Source organism: Gopherus flavomarginatus, chromosome 4 (assembly GCF_025201925.1).
Source record: "Gopherus flavomarginatus isolate rGopFla2 chromosome 4, rGopFla2.mat.asm, whole genome shotgun sequence".
Lineage (NCBI taxonomy): Eukaryota > Metazoa > Chordata > Testudines > Testudinidae > Gopherus > Gopherus flavomarginatus.
In genome coordinates this window covers 217,662,756-217,679,727 of record NC_066620.1, presented here as the reverse complement: position 1 = coordinate 217,679,727, position 16,972 = coordinate 217,662,756, and the positions used below count along the sequence as shown (strand labels likewise).

The 16,972-nt window shown below is 48.1% G+C and overlaps 1 protein-coding gene across 1 annotated transcript in view; it reads right to left on the bottom strand.

Moving 5' to 3' along the window:
• Nucleotides 1-16,972, bottom strand: part of NRBP1 (nuclear receptor binding protein 1) — a 79,040-nt gene that overhangs the window by 42,979 nt on the left and 19,089 nt on the right. The window contains exons 3-7 of the mRNA XM_050951108.1: nt 15,368-15,490; nt 14,776-14,877; nt 14,592-14,681; nt 14,027-14,067; nt 12,493-12,587 (exon numbers count right to left, since the gene is read on the bottom strand). Of these exons, the coding sequence (XP_050807065.1) occupies nt 12,493-12,587; nt 14,027-14,067; nt 14,592-14,681; nt 14,776-14,877; nt 15,368-15,490 (451 nt within the window). The remainder of the gene's footprint in view (nt 1-12,492; nt 12,588-14,026; nt 14,068-14,591; nt 14,682-14,775; nt 14,878-15,367; nt 15,491-16,972) is intronic.

The window sequence follows — 16,972 nt, the reverse complement described above, 5'->3', positions numbered from 1 at the left end:
TTGGAATGATTTAAGCTGACAGCAGCATGACCTCTGACAACGTATTCATGAAAAAGGATTCTTGGTGATTAGGTCTCTCTCTCTCTCCCCCCCCAAGACAGACATCCCACCATCACTTCCCAAATTCTACTGTATAACTTGTGCATCATTCGGATCAAGGGCTGAGATTTATGTTGTGTGCAGTCCATAATGTGTACATAGTTTCGTGCTGCTGTCAGTGGCAATACAGAGGCAAGAGGACACCAAACAGAAGTATCAATCATATTATAGCAGTCAATATGGGAGTTCCAATGTGCTATTTTGAGGTACAGTGTATCACAACAGGGTATTTAATTTATGCAGTCTCTACAATTAGATTTTAAACCTTCCCCAGAATGCAAGGATTGCCTGTCTTCCACTACATGCAGGCTACTGTGCCAAAGATGCTATAGACTTTCCAACACAAATTGGAGTCAGCTGTGTGCCTTCCACGGATCCAGTCAGGTGGTGTTTACATTTCTCACATTTAAGACGATGCAGCGTTTCCATGGTTATTTTACTCTTCTGTAAGTTTGATATTAAAATTCTTTCCCACCTTTGCAGATGGTGCTTTTTAGTAAAACAAGCTTTTTAAGTTTAAAAATCACTTGTATTCAGCCCTAAGAATTCAAGCATCTTTGCTTCAGCTTCTTCCTCAGCTAATCTAGGAAGAGGTCTGCTCTGTAATAGGTTCCTAATGAGCATTTCCAGAAGTTTGGGATAAGGTCTCGTACTTGGCAAACTGCTCTCTGTAGAATGGGCTGGCATGGCTAGTACCCTTTGAAGGTTTTCAGAAATGAACATGTTATTTAGCTGCCAGGCCAAAGCTGCATTGGCTTGATTACCTGGACAAAAGTAGAAAGCTCTTATACAATATTCCTTTCACTCTCTTTCTATGTTGCTACGCTCACCTATCACTTTGATCATGCCTGTTAGTCATTTCCATGTAGCACTGGATGTTCTATTTTAGTTCCTGTGTTTTCATAGCTCTGGTATGTTCTATTTGGATCATTACCTCCCTTCCTAGGATTCTATAGATATAGATTTATCCTTATTGTTTCTGCCACATCCCAGAATATTGTGTGTGCTCAAAACAAGTGGTATCAGGTGATGCCTCTGTATAATCTGATAATTTCAGTTCTTTAATTATCTCTAGATTCTTCGCAACAGTTTAATTGACCATATCACTGTCCTATGTCTTACACTGACTTATGTCTACGAGTTTGTCATTAGGTCCAGAACAATGTGGTCATGAGCTAAAGGATAAAGGAGTCTGATGAAGGATAAAGGAGTTTGAGTCGCAAGTGATGTTCTCGTCCATCCTCCCTGTGGAAGGAAAAGGCCTGGGTAGAGACTGTCGAATCATGGAAGTCATTGAATGGCTACACAGGTGGTGTCTGAGAGAAGGCTTTGGATTCTTTGACCATGGGATGCTGTTCCAAGAAGGAGGAGTGCTAGGCAGAGACGGTTCCCACTTAATAGAGAAGGAGGAGCATCTTTGCAAGCAGACTGGCTAGCCTAGTGAGGAGAGCTTTAAACTAGGTTCACTGGGGGAAGGAGACCAAAGCCCTGAGGTAGAGTGAGAAAATGGGATACCGGGAGGAAGCACGAGCAGGAGGGGAGGACTCCTGCTTCATACTGAGAAAGCAGGATGATCAGCGAGTTATCTTAAGTGCCTATACACAAATTCAAGAAGCATGGGAAACAAGCAAGGAGAACTGGAAATCCTGGCACAGTCAAGGAATTATGATGTGATTGGAATAACAGAGACCTGGGAGGGGATAAGTCACATGACTGGAGTACTGTCATGGATGGATATAAACTGTTCAGGAAGGACAGGCAGGGCAGAAAAGGTGGAGGAGTTGCATTGTATGTAAGAAAGCAGTATGACTGCTCAGAGCTCCGGTATGAAACTGCAGAAAAACCTGAGAGTTTCCAGATTAAGTTTAGAAGTGTGAGCAACAAAGGTGGGAGTCTGCTATAGACCACCAGACCAGCGGGATGAGGTGGACGAGGCTTTCTTCCGACAACTAGCAGAAGCTACTGGATCACAGGCCCTGGTTCTCATGAGGAACTTGAATCACCCTGATATCTGCTGGGAGAGCAATACAGTGGTGCACAGATAACCCAGGAAGTTTTTGGACAGTGTAGGGGACCATTTCCTGGTCTAAGTGCTGGAGGAACCAACTAGGGGCGGAGCTCTTCCTGACCTGCTGCTCACAAACAGAGAAGAGTTAGTAGGGGAAGCAAAAGTGGATGGGAACCTGGGAGGCAGTGACCATGAGATGGTCGAGTTCAGGATCCTGACACAAGGAAGAAAAAAGAGCAACAGAATACAGACCCTGGACTTCAGAAAAGCAGACTTTGACTCCCTCAGGGAGCTGATGGGCAGGATCCCCTGGGAAAATAACATGAGGGGGAAGGAGTCCAGGAGAGCTGGCTGTATTTTAAAGAATCCTTATTGAGGTTGCAGGAACAAACCATCCCGATGCGTAGGAAGAATAGTAAATATGGCAGGCGACCAGCTTGGCTTAACAGTGAAATCCTTGCTGATCTAAACACAAAAAAGAAGCTTACAGGAAGTGGAAGATTGAACAAACGACCAGGGAGAAATATAAAAATATTGCTCAGGCATGCAGGAGTGAAATCAGGAAGGCCAAATCACTCTTGCAGTTGCAGCTAACAAGAGATGTTAAGAGTAACAAGAAGGGTTTCTTCAGGTACATTAGCAACAAGAAGAAAGTCAAAGAAAGTGTGGGCCCCTTACTGAATGAAGGAGGCAACCTAGTGACAGAGAAGGTCGAACAAGCTAATGTACTCAATGCTTTTTTTGCCTGTCTTCACAAACAAGGTCAGCTCTCAGACTACTGCACTGGGCAGCACAGCATGGGGAGGAGGTGACGAGCCCTCTGTGGAGAACAGTGGTTCAGGATTACTTAGAAAAGCAAGATGAGCACAAGTCCATGGGGCCGGATGCACTGCATCCAGGGGCGCTAAAGGAGTTGGCGGATATGATTGCAGAGCCATTGGCCATTATCTTTGAAAACTCATGGCGAACGGGGGAGGTCCCGGATGACTGGAAAAAGGCTAATGTAGTGCCCATCCTTAAAAAAGGGAAGGAGGAGGATCCGGGAAACTACAGACCAGTCAGCCTCACCTCAGTCCCTGGAAAAATCATGGGGCAGGTCCTCAAGGAATCAATTCTGATGCACTTAGAGGAGAGGAAAGTGATCAGGAACAGTCAGCATGGATTCACCAAGGGCAAGTCATGCCTGACTAACCTAATTGCCTTCTATGAGGAGATAACTGGGTCTGTGGATGAGGGGAAAGCAGTGGATGTGTTATTCCTTGACTTTAGCAAAGCTTTTGATACGGTATCTCACTGTATTCTTGCCAACAAGTTAAAGGAGTATGGGCTGGATGAATGGACTATAAGGTGGATAGAAAGCTGGCTAGATCGTCGGGCTCAGTAGGTAGTGATCAATGGCTCCATATCTAGTTGGCAGCTGGTATCAAGCGGAGTGCCACAAGGGTCAGTCCTGGGGCCGGTTTTGTTCAATATCTTAATTAATGATCTGGACGATGGCGTGGACTGCACCCTCAGCAAGTTTGCAGATGACACTAAACTGGGAGGAGTGGTAGATATGCTGAACAGTAGGGATAGGATACAGAGGGACCTAGACAAATTGGAGGATTGGGCCAAAAGAAATCTGCATTTAAGATGGAAGAATCCCATGCACTGCTACAGATTAGGGACCAAGTGGCTAGGCAGCAGTTCTGCAGAAAAGGACCTAGAGACAAGAAGCTGGATATGAGTCAACAGTGTGCCCTTGTTGCCAAGAAGGCTAATGGCATTTTGGGCTGTGTAAGTAGGAGCACTGCCAGCAGATTGAGGGACGTGATCACTCCCCTTTATTCGGCATTGGTGAGGCCTAATCTGGAGTACTGTGTCCAGTTTTTGGCCCCCCATTACAAGAAGGATGTGGACAAAATTGGAAAGAGTCCAGCGGAGGGCAGTGAGAATGATCAGGGGGCTGGAGCACATGATTTATGAGGAGAGGCTGAGGGAACTGGGATTATTTAGTCTGCAGAAGAGAAGAATGAGGAGGGATTTGATAGCTGCTTTCAACTACCTGAAAGGGGGTTCCAAAGAGGATGGATCTAGACTGTTCTCAGTGGTACCAGATGTCAGAACAAGCAGCAATGGTCTCAAGTTGCAGTGGGGGAGGCTTAGGTTGGATATTAGCAAAGACTTTTTCTCTAGGAAAGTGGTGAAGCACTGGAATGGGTTACCTAAGGAAGTGGTGGAATCTCCTTCCTTAGTGGTTTTTAAGAACAGGCTTGACAAAGCCCTGGCTGGGATGATTTAGTTGGGGACTGGTCCTGCTTTGAGCAGGGGGTTGGACTAGATGACCTCCTGAGGTCCCTTCCAACCCTGATATTCTATGATGAAAAGTGATTGTCCTATTGCACAATCTGAAATTAGTTTTGTGCAGAGGACAAAGATCACATCCAACCTCAAACAGGAGTAGCATCTTTTCTTCATGCATGACCAGCCCAACTTCCTGCATTAGTTTAACATTTGAGTTGCTCTGTTAGAGAGACAGTGAGGCCAGTTAACTTCTGATAGTAAGAGAGAGCATGTGTGTGTATTTTTTTAAGTTTAAACCCACTGATTTGGGTGACTAAACTGGAGAATTAGAGACAGGAGTCGAACTGTAGTGTGGAATCAAAGAGGTCTAAGGGCTAATGCTCACATGCTGGGGATAGGTTTAGGAGCTGCTGGGAAATCCCAACTGGCATCAGAATAGGAAGCTGAAGTAAGTGATGGCTTGAAAAACCTCAGGGACTCTAGGGGCATTGCAACCATTGCAATAAATAAGAGACTGGGAGAGAGCTCAAGATGTGCAGAGCCTTAAGCACCTGGGGTAAACAGCCCTTAGGCCACAGGCAAGGAAGAACTAGCTGGAGGCAGTGGGAGTTGCCAGCAAGCTACTGATCAGAAGAAATGAGTGCGTGCGTGTATTGTTTCAGTCTCCACTACCTCAGAGTGCCAAAAACTGAGCTAGTTATCTAGATTCCAATGCCAGGACTTTCATTATGGCCTCTGAGCTACGGGAGCTCTGCGTCTGGGATCATGTATGATGGAAGAAAGAGACTCCTGTACAGAGGGCATTTAAAGAAGATGTCGATACTTGGTGCCCTCAAGAAGCTGGTCACTGGGAGAACATGCGAATCACCTGGACATTGTTACACTTCCTGAGGGGGGGAAAAAAAAGATCTGATCCCAATGAATCTAACACATGAGACAAGCAAGAAAACTAAAAGTGTACAAACTGCCCAGACGTGCCTGGGAAGGGATCGTTATTGACTTATGAGCCATTGCCCACATACCAATACACATTAGAAGTTAATAATCAGTGAGAGCCTGTATGGCTGCTCTGTGTGATGTGCTCCCATCACAGGACTGGCTACCCTAGACAAAGTATTTACAAAGCCTGGCATTTCTAGAGCCAGAACTTTTTCAGCTACCAGGCCATCTTGGGCATCTGTATAGCAGTCAACATCCTCATTAAGTCATGTTGGTGCTAATATTTCAGAGTCAGGACTTCTATCAGTTAACAGAACATTTCAATGTTTACATCAAACCCATTGTAGCTTCAGGCAAAGAAGAAAGAATGGATGAGTGACCTTGTGCATTAACCGGGGGGAGAGACAGAACAGTTCAAGATACCCAAGAAATCCCTGTCCTAGCTCCTGCAACACTAAACACGTACACTGTGCAGTGACATGCTACTCACATGCTGCCTGTTAGAGATATGAAAATGACAATCTGACATACCCTAAACACCAGATGACAAATTCAAAGAGTGGAAAAAATGACCAAGTCCAACTGGATGCATGAAGAACAGTATCACACTGGCTAACATTTTCAAGTGCACCCAAGTGACCGAGGAGTCTAATTCCCAGCTCTCATGAGCCAAAAGTGTGCAGGGAAAATGAAGTAAAACTCATTCCAGTCTTTTGGTCTAGCTCAAGAGACTGGCTGAGAAAGCCTGAGGTTCAAAGGAGGTCTCAGTGCTGTTGCAGCAAAACTGAGGTCCCATGAGTTTTTTCCCCCCCTCTGCAGGTGTCTCCAAGACCACTGAGTAGCTGACAGTACAGCATTTCCCAGGGCACACTGCCTTACGTTATCTGTTGAGATCTTGTTTTGTTTATAGGCAGGATGGTGTATGAAGCATTAGCAGTAGCACCTCCTGAGGGCTCCAAACCCTGCAGCCATTAGGTGGGTGATCAGTGACCAGTGCAGAAGGATTTTCTGGGTGATGGTGGTGAAGCTGCTCACAACAGGCTGCATTTTGTCCCAACATATGTCCCCATTGCAGCACCATAATGTGCTTACTGAGACTACGCTTCCTGTGTGTCCCACCTTGTCCTCCACCCCAGAGCAGCCTGCTGGGGAGAGGGATTTGTCCAGTCACTTGACCCTTCAGGGCCATACTCTCAGCACAATATGCTGCCACCTAATTCCTAGCTCCCTCGCAGATCAGCCTCTGGAAAAAGGAGGAGGAGATCTGCTATACTGCTAAGACCACATGACGCCCAATAACTTCACCATTAACTCTACGGGACTCAGGAGCAGCCACCTTGGGAGAGGCTTTGGTCTACCCTTACTGTAAAACATCTGCAGACACAGGGAACCCACAGAGTTTATTCTGACAGGCCCTTAGGTGGTGGTGACTAGGGTTAGGGGAAAGCGGAGCATTGCCCCATAGTCATTCCCATTTGACAAAAGGTGAAACAGGATCACTAAGGGTGGACTCCTCGTTTGTTTCCTCACGTCAAACCCAACATGGTTATGAACTAAGCAAACCAAGGAGGCAATCCAATAGCCCCTACCATTGCTCCACGCAAAAGCTTCAGCAAACTCCCTGCCCACAAACACGCAGGTGAGCTCGGGTGAGCTCACTCAACGCCAAAGGCCTGGCTAGGGAGAGAAGGGCCTCATTTCACAGCCATGGGCTCACTTGGGTGGAAGATCTGTCTAGCTACTAGGTGCAGAACACATTTCATTGAAACATTCAGATTGAAAACAAAATGTCTATGGGGTTAACAAAGCTACAAGCAAGCGGCAGGGGGTCCGAGCAAGAAGCGGAGTCTGGTCTAAGTCTGGCCCTCAGTCAAGCCCTGCAGAGCAGCAGCAGCAAGAGGTAAGAGCCCGATGTACATGGAGAGCTTGGCTTTGAGCAGTCAGAACAATGCATTTATCTCGCTTGACATGCAGGAGCTGGCATGCAATGGGGGCCACAGACTAGTGCAGTCTAAGAACAAGGAGAAGGGACAGAACTAACATTCAGAAGACTTCACACAAGGCAGTGTCCCTCTCTGTAAGGCTTTGGCTGGGAGCATAAGGAACAGGTTATCTCCCAGCACAGAACACGGCTACTGCTGGTAGGGGGGCCTATGCTGGACAGTTTTATACACCAGCCTTATAGCAAGGGAACACCGTATATATAAGTTATAATATATTATATATCTATATCTATATATAGATAGATATAATGAACATTATATATATATAGTGACACAGTCACATCACAGGAGCGGAGAAGTTTGCTCACCATTAGCAAAAATCCTATGAAAGACTGTTGGTAACAGAGCAGCCGTAAGCGGGAAGTAAAACAAGATAGAAGTCGATGAGTTGATGAAACAGCAAGCACTTCACATCAATACAGACAGCTGGGTAGAGCCACACCAAAACAGGGACAAAAAGAAGAGGCTGGCCACCCTTTCAATAGCCCTTACACCTGCTGACACTAAGCCAGGAGCATGATGCCTCTACACACCAAGAACTGTAGAGGGGCAAAGGAGAGGTGGGCTCTGGGGGCCTCTCACACCAACCAGGGCATTATGTTCGGGGCTCTCGGCTTTTGAGGCGGCTGGAATTCCAACCAGGTCACTCAGCCACCATTGTCCAGTGACCAGTCCCTGTGTCCATGCTTAGCGGCCAGATACGGGCAACATGTTGCTGGGAGTAGAGCTAAACCCTACATGGATTTTAGCAGTCGCACCCATACCACATGCTTTGGCATTCAATTTGTTTTGCTGTCCGGATGAACACAAACTTCAGGTCAAATCCCATGTTCCCCGAGCACCCACAGCAGGGATTTAGTGACCGCTGAGGTATACATCCAGTGTGTGTCTGTATCCAACCAAGAGCCCAGCAAGCACATTTAGAGAACAAAAAGGTACTTGTTGCAAGTGGCGAATGGCCCAAGTCAGGCTCTATGAATATATTTGGGATGCTCCCAGGAAGCTACCCCTACAGCCCTTGAGGTTAACATGCTCCAAAGGCACCCACACCCAGCCACTGTAGAAATGACTAATCTTTTGGGGGAGCACAATACACCACCCAGTCAGATGTCACTGAGGGCAGCCCAGACTTCAGTTGAAGAGTTTCCAATTCTGCTCACCCAGAGCAAACACTTCCCAATTATGCACTTACTGAGCTCCTCCATACCACTGGCTGACTCTCACATTCACAGCCCTCTTAGCTCAGGCCTCTGCTAACACCCACAAAGTGACTCCCAAAAAAGTCTGTGAACCTGGAGAGAAAAGCCCTCAGCCATACTCCACACTGGAGCTTCCAGTTCACATCACATTCTTCTCCCTACTTCTGCCCTAAAGGGCCCTGCCTGACAGCCCAGCATTTCCCTGGAATCTCCCTCCTCCTAGACAGCACCACCCCCACCTCTGTCATTCTGGCTCCTTTCTCCCCCGACCCACCCAAAGGGTCTTCAGAAGCAAGCTGTATTTTCAAGAGATTATCACCACTGCAGCCAATGCCAAAGGAAAGGCAACTGCCATCCTAACCACAGTGTCCTCCTGACGGTAAGATGGGGGCTCTGGGAACATCACCTGATGAAATGCACAGGGAAGCACGCAGCTTTTATTTGTAGGTGATTTCAGCTGAACACGAAGTTTACAGAGTAGCTCAAAAAAATCTACCACCACCCCCCACAGTATTCTGACTGGGAGAAAGAGCTGCAGGTATCGCCCTGTTCTGGCCACAGCCTTCCCAGTCCCCTCGCTCCCTGTGCCTTAATGACTTCCCTCTCCGCCATCCCTAAACCCACTTTTTATGTGAGAAAAGGACCACATAGGCTCAGGAACAGATGGACTGCTGCCGCAGCACTACACCTATCACTATCCCATACCCTCTGTCCATCCCAACCCATCTCTGTCTCAGATGACCCCCTACATTCACAGCTCTATTTACTGCTCTGCTGCTCGTCATTCCCCCTCACCCTCCAACAACCAGTCTGAGACACTGATACTGGACTTCCTGATTGTCCTTCCTTCTTGCAAGTCCCAACTCCCCATCAAGATGCCTAGGAAGAATGGGTGAAGAAAAGGGATTGTATTGCTCCAGGACTGCATGTAGAGCTGGACCTGTCCTGCCATTGCACATGCTACCTCACAACTCCAAATACTGCACAGGGAGCACTGCAGAACTGGGCTGCCAGGCAGGCAGGATGCTGCCTTGATCCCTGCAGCTGCACTAGCGGCTGTAGCACCTAATCAATGGTGTGATATTATTTAAAGGAGTCAGCTGCCCCAGAAGCACCATCCCCCTTTAACACTTCCAGCCCAGCTGGGGCTGTGTGTTCTTCCTTTAAACAGGGCACTGTGGCGGCTTCCCCCATCCCCCTGCGCCACTACTCTCCAGTGCCAGCTTCACCTGCTGCTGCAGCAGCCCAAAGAGAACTGAACCTGCTCTCACTGTCATGCCCTGCTCTTCTAACACAGCACTGCAGTGAGAAACTGCACTGGGCATATAGTGGCATTTGAGTTCTGCTTTTCTGTGCATTGCCCATCACTGCTGCCCCTACGCTGTCAGAACTGCACTGCACACTGGCTCCTTTCAATTACACACAGGATAGTTAGGGTTCTCAATTTGGCTAGTCCCTGAAAGTGACTAAATGGCAACATAGGCTCCATGTTTATTGCCTGACGGCTCCTAGAGTACCATAAACTCCCCCTATGATTTGAGTGTCACATTGGTTTGGCTGGCTACCGTAGTCAGAGGGAATAGAGATCACGCAGTTGGAATGCACTTAGCTATTCAGACCCGACCCCAGCTCCCTCTCCCATAGCTGTGTGGGCTCTGCAGGAGTGGGAATGTGGCACTGTCCTCAGCAGCTCTGACTCTAGGGCACACTGGAGTGAGAGCTACTATACAGAGGGGAGCTTTGATGACCAGAGCCCCCCATTTTCGTGTTCAGCTCCTTTACTTAAAAGAAATGCTTCAGTTGGAGAGATTCCGATCATTCTTTTTCTGTATGTAAAGAAAAAAGGGTCCCAGCCAGCATAATCTGTAGCTGTGAGTGGCTGCCTACTAGTAACTAATTCTGAGTGTTGCCTCTGCATATTCACACTTATAGGATATACCTTCCCCAGTGCTGGGGGAAGATCATTTAGAAAGCGCAACCTGTTAGATCACTTGTGCATCTTCGCACTATGCTGTCCTTAGAAAGGCTGCAGGGTTCCAATCGCTTCACTTCCTTCAATACACACTAGAGAAACAAAACCTAGGCAAAGGCAGGCAGACAGCATGACTATGCAGAGGCGACACTCGAAGACCCACGGCAATCTTCTTCAAGGCAGCCTCTGCATAGTCTAATTTGTGGGAGTCCAGCAAGTAGTACACCCCCAGGAAAGTGTAGGTGGAGTGTTAAAGACTGAAAAACTGTCCTTCCAAATCAGGCCTCAGATCTAAATGCCAAGTCAAGAGTAGATTCTTTCCCTGAATGAAGTGCTGACTCAGTCAGAAAACCTGCAGCTGCATGCGATTCTTACCAACGAGAAAGAGTAGGAGGCATAGTTCCTTTAAGGTGTCTAATCCTTCCTGTAGTATCAATGGGCTGAACCTGGGGAATGACCGTGGGCAAGTGGTTTGCCAACGGGGGAATCAGACATGCAACTTCTGTGAAGTGTTCCCAAACGTAGATCTTTTCAGAAAAAGAATGAAGTCAGCACCAGGGCCCGGAGAGCTCCTCACTCTGACTAAAGGAGAATCGGGCTCAATGCACAGCCTAATCCACTGGTGTGGATGTGATGTCCCTCTGCAGTGATCCCCAAGGAATACAATGTCTTTACAGGATTTCCAACGCTTTCATGCTATGCAAGTTCAAAGCCTCTGACACCTGCTGTATGGAGTCTAACCCCCAGGGAGAAGCAGAGCTTGGTGATCTGATTTAGAAGGAATACAGACACCATGTATGGTATACATTTGAGATGAGGATACCACGGTCCCTTTGGAGCACAGTGAAGGAGGATCAGCCACAAAAACTGCAGGCATGATCATGTTTGCATGGTCTCTAAGTGACAGGTTCAAAGGGCAAGTTCCCAAACATAGGCAGCATCAAACTGGTACAGGTCACAAGTCAGCCTGAATACATTCGCAAGGGCCTAGGCCTTTGGATGGATTTGCTAGTGACGATGGAATGACCAACGACAGCAGCATTGTCAGCTGGAGGGCGGTATGCCAATATGGCAGACAGTGCACGTGGCTGCAGACAGTCTTAGAAGCCTTAAGAATAGCAACACAGTTGAGATGGAGGCAGAGAGCAGGCACATTGCTTTTCACTGCCCTAGGAAAAGCCTGTCCAACTTCCGAGATTCACATTTCAGCAGGGAGGGCTTCCTGGACTGGAAGCCAATTTTCTGCACCTTTGCGCTTGGAGGCGTAGCCCGAGTCAGACAATGTCCTGTGGCCCAGACCAGAAGGAGTGACTCTAGGTTAGCAAGAGGTTTGAGCAATGGTAGATGAGGCTCACAGGCACCAATACTGTTAGGCACAGGCCAAGGCCATCACTACGAGATGAACTATGTCCCCACTGGCAGCAGCTAGCCATGCGAAAGGAATCAAGAGGGTAGGGGCCACAGAATCCTTCCATAACTTTGGCTCTGAACAGTTGGTGCCCCCAAAAGGGCGCTCATGTGGCCTCACTGGGCAATTTTCCAGGCAGTTCTTGAAAATCAACAGCACTGGGGAGTGATTAAGTGTGAATAGGCAGAGGCACGTGTAGTCCTTGGGGAAGGCCTGATTGTGAGGAGAGGTTTAAACAACCGAGGACTCTGCCCAGAGCCAAGACTCTGGGGCTTTCCAGTGGCGTTTTTAGTTTCAATCCCTCGCCTCAGGGACACGAACTAAACCCAGACCTAACTGACTGGAAGGGAAAGCAGTCTGTGCCACTGAGCCAGTCTGTTCCTGGGGCACAGAGGAGGCAGGACAGACCCTTCTGCCCATGCCTTCCCTCAGTCTGGGGAAGGGTAGTGCTAGTACTTAGATAGCCCATTCCCACACATATCCCTTCCAATGGCTTCTCAGCAGCTCAGGAACCAGGCGTCCACTACTGACTGACCATGTTAACTGCTTTGTTGTTGAGAGTCACCTCTGGAGAGTCTTACCTGACCCAATCTTGATCAGTCCATTGTGCTGAATAAAGATGGTGTCACAGGTCAGGTTGCCATGGATGATTGGGGGATCACAGGAATGGAGGTAGCTGGAAATTCAGAACAGAACACTAGTGAAAAGAGTGCAGTGGGAAGAGGAACGCCACAGCTTCTCCCTGCCTTGCTGGAAAGGCGACATTACAGAACAATATGCCAAGAGTATTTACACCACCAGTGCAATACAATTCAGGAACTGAGTGTGCACAGTCTTTGGGTTAGAAGACAAAGAATAAGACACAAAATAAAATTGGCTCCTGCTAAAGGACCCCAGGAAAGAAGAAAAGGAAACCGTTTCTGACCAGCTCTTGGAGCCCAAAAGCCCAGGATACCACAAATGGGGGAGGGGGTGGGAAGGGAAGGAAGAGAAATATTACTTGTCCCAATTTCTCATGGGTAGAATATTGGCCACAGGGATTTCAAAGATGCTCAGACATTATACTGAGGCAAGCCAAGTCTGAAAGCAGAGTCCACCCCCAAAAGAAACACCCATTCTGACCTTACTTACTGGGACCCAAGGTGCCCAGTATTGTACAGACATTAGACAGAGGGCATGCAGTCTAGCGCACACACATTCCCAGATCAGACAAGCCCTTCTTGATCTGGGTCTCAGGTACTGCAGAGAGACACCTTGGCCTACTAGATATTTATACCTTGCATATCAGTTGTTTTCATGCAGTCGAGGTAAGCTAAATCCCCAGAGCTGACTGTCTTTGAGTGCATGTATTTAGACAAGGGCATTCTTAGCAGAGAGCCCTCAGTTCCAGAGCTTATTCCCCAGTCCTTGGCCTAGGCTCTTTAAAGAGCCAGAAGTAGAGATTAGATCTATCCCACACCTTTTGTTAGCCAAGTTAGCAGCCTGAGGGGCTCACTGGATCCCCAACTATTTCTTGTTCATAAAATCATAGAATATTGGGTTGGAAGGGACCTCAGGTTATCTCGTCCAACCCCCTGCTCAAAGCAGGACCAGTCCTCAGACAGATTTTTACCCCAGTTCCCTAAGTGGCCCCCTCAAGGACTGAACTCATAACTCTGGGTTTAGCAGGCCAGTGCTCAAACCACTGAGCCATCCCTCCCCCCATTATGGTTATCTGTGCTTGGAAAAATGGTAGTGATGGGATGAACCAGGCCTTCCTCTTTGCAAGGCTGAATATTTCACTCTAGTTCTGTAATTTGCTAGTGATGTGGTGAATGAGCTTACAACTTAAAAAGTAATCTGGGGCTCACAGGACCAGTGTCCCCAGCTGCCTGCAGGGCCAGTCTGAAGCTGCCTCTGGTCTGTGGGAGGGGCAGGATTACCAGCAGAAGAGGGAGGGGGGAGGAGGTCATCATATTTGAAACCAAGTCTAGTGGTAAGAGTAGTTTTGTCTAGACTGCCTAATTAGTAGGCTGCACTCTTCCATCCCACAGCTAATTAGGAAGACTGGCTCAGGCTGCCGAACTCCAGAACAGCTGGACATTCATACAGAGGGCATCTCCCCACTTCACCTACCTGAGAGCAGAGAGGATTTGGGTGCACCAGCGCTTCCAGGCCTACAAACACAAGGTGAAGTACAAGTCACAATCAGCAAGTAGGACTAACTGCTGCCATTTCATCTCATCTGGAGGAATACGCCTCTCCTGCTGCAGCCTGGCCTCTAAGCTCCAGCCCATCCCAGCTGTACTGGTGAATGGTAACCATGGAATACAAGCTCAACACAGCCACCTCACTCATGTAGTGATGAAGAAATCCCCCATCTTCTTTCTGTACTCTAGGGTGAGTGCAGAGCCCCTATTCCACTCAGGTACATGCAAGACAGAGGTGTGCACAATCTGTGCAGGTCTCAAAACTAGCTCATTCCCTCTGCAGAGTTGCATCAACCTGCCTGATGCTTTCCTGGAGAGACACCCCTAGATATGCTGGCTGACTTTGACTGGGATGACAGCTGAATGGAGCTTCTACTACAGGCAGGGACACAGCAACCCCCAACCACGAGCAAGGGGCCTGTGAAAAGAGCTTTCCAGAGGGGAGAGAGGGCCCAGTCAAAGCAGGGCACACATGCAGGAGGAGAGATTACCTTTTCATTCATTGTCTTGTGGTTCTTCTTTGTCTTCTTCAGGAACTGTTTCAAGCTGCCTGAGGACATGTACTCTGTGATGAAAATCACCTGCAGGGACAAGATGAGACATTACCTGCTGCCTCCCCTCTAGCCCACAGTATCCCCAGCAAGTGGATTAAGAGGAGCTTCTTACACCACTTACCCTGGCTTTGTTCTCCTTTACATCAGCCCAGTACTTGTGGAATTTCACAATATTCAAGTGTTCCAGCTGGATCAGGTTGTCAAAGACAGCTTTAACCTTCTCCTACAACAACCAGAAATGCAGAACCACATTACCGCCCTAAGTCAAAGAACGTTCCTATCCTTTCCCCAACCTTCTCTTCTCCTATGTCTGAGTCCCCAGATGTTCCAATGCCATGCACTACCCCATTGCATGGTTCCAGCTGATGCGCTTAACACTAGCAGCATCTGACCCCAATGCTAGATACAAACTGCAGGCCTTGCCCCCTAACTATGTCTGGACATTATCTGGCCACTGATATTGACAGATTCAAACCATGTTCCACATCCAAGGAGAAGAGCCTGACAGAACCAGCCTGTCATACTTTCTGCACTGGGAGCACAACACAGTTCAGTTCCAAGGCCTGCACGTTCAGTTGGAGAATCAGAGCAATTCAGCACTCCTGTCAGATTGGCTGGGTTTGTAACTCTTTGCTATGGAACTATGCTCAGCCACCATGGTCTGTGATCCCCACCTAGCCACTACGTGCAGGGCAACCTCCACCCTAACTTACCTCCTGAAGCTTAAAATTCTTGCGCTCGGAAAATTGAACTTCATTCCAAACAACTTCCACACCTTCTTCTGTATCCATTGCCAGGTAGGCACTATCAATCCCAGGGACGTTGCGCTGATTCACCTGGACAGATACATGGGGACAGATGTGAAGTCAAAGGCAGGGAAACACCACCAATACCAGTCACTCATTTACAGCTTCCTCCTACACTGAGCTTACAGCCTCAACCCCACTTAACCACAGGGTGCAATCTGAGACTTGGTTATTCATGTAAATTATGGTGTGCCTAGCAGAGTCTACACTCTAAGCCACATGTGTAGAGGCAGACCAGGGGTCATGTGAGTGGGGGAGTAGGGAATGCTCTAGGGAGAGAACTTTTTGCACAGACATTAGCTTGCAATTTGGGTTGTCTCATGGCATTGATTTGTTTGTATCATTTATGATATTTCTAGTTCTATCAGAGTCATGCCCCCAAGCAGATCCAGGGGGTGAAGAGAGGACCCCCATGTGGAAACCAAGCAGACAAGCAGCATCAGGAGGGATTTGCAGAGAGTGATGTTGCTTGGAGCAGAGAAGGAAGGAAGTCATTTCAGGCACAGGGAAATCAAGACAGTTGTGAGTGAGAGGAGATGCACAGCTGTCTACACAATTGTTGCACCAATTTAAGTAGAACAGTTTGAAACTGTTGATAGTACTTTAGCTGGCATCAGTAGGTTTACCAATGAACAGCTATAACCCAGTATGAGTGTGCCTGCAGTAGACATATGCAAAGAGTGTGCAGACAAGCTCGAAGGAAGCATGGAGATGAGCAGACGAAGCATGGGATGGACAAAGACGCCTTTGTACAGAGAAGCTTTTAAGAGCCAAGGAGAGCCTGCAGGTGAGGACAAGGTGCTTGCATGCAAGTTAGCAGAGAGACTTGCAGAAGAGCAAGTCACAGCAGCAGGAAATGTTGCAGTCCCTGCCCTTGCCACTGGTAAGGTACATTTTCCCACGACATGTTCCTGCGGCCCCAGGCCAAGCAGGTGGAACCACCCAGTCTGAGAAATATCTGTTGGTGGAGTTGCTCAGCAAGTAGGTAAAAGCTGCAGGAGAAGGTTGCTCATCTGCATAGAATCCGGAAGTGAGAGGACTTCACCGATGGGATGCACATCGAAGCATCTGGGACAGAGGATGGCAGCCAACTACACATGACTAGAGCACCACTAGAGGAAGAAGGAAAACAGTCTGCTCTGCAAGGAGTAGACTGGCTGCTGGCCACTTGGAGCAGTAGACAGTTCTCCACCCCCCACCCAGCATAATCAAGCACCAGTACAATGCACTGGCAACATCAGGTGACGCGCAGCCAAGAGAAGGCAGCACTGGAAGTTAGTTGTCAGGGACTCCCTACTGTGGGGGATGGAGGTATCCATCTACTGATCTGATGTCTCATGTGGTGTCCTGCCTGCCTAGAGCCCACATCCGAGACATTACGGAAAGGCTGCCGTGGCTCATCTGTTCCCTGATCACCAGCCCATGCTGCTCATCCAAGTGCGTACTTATAGTACTGCCAGATATGACCCTGAGCAGATCAGCGGTGATTACAGACCTCTGGAAGCAAGGGCG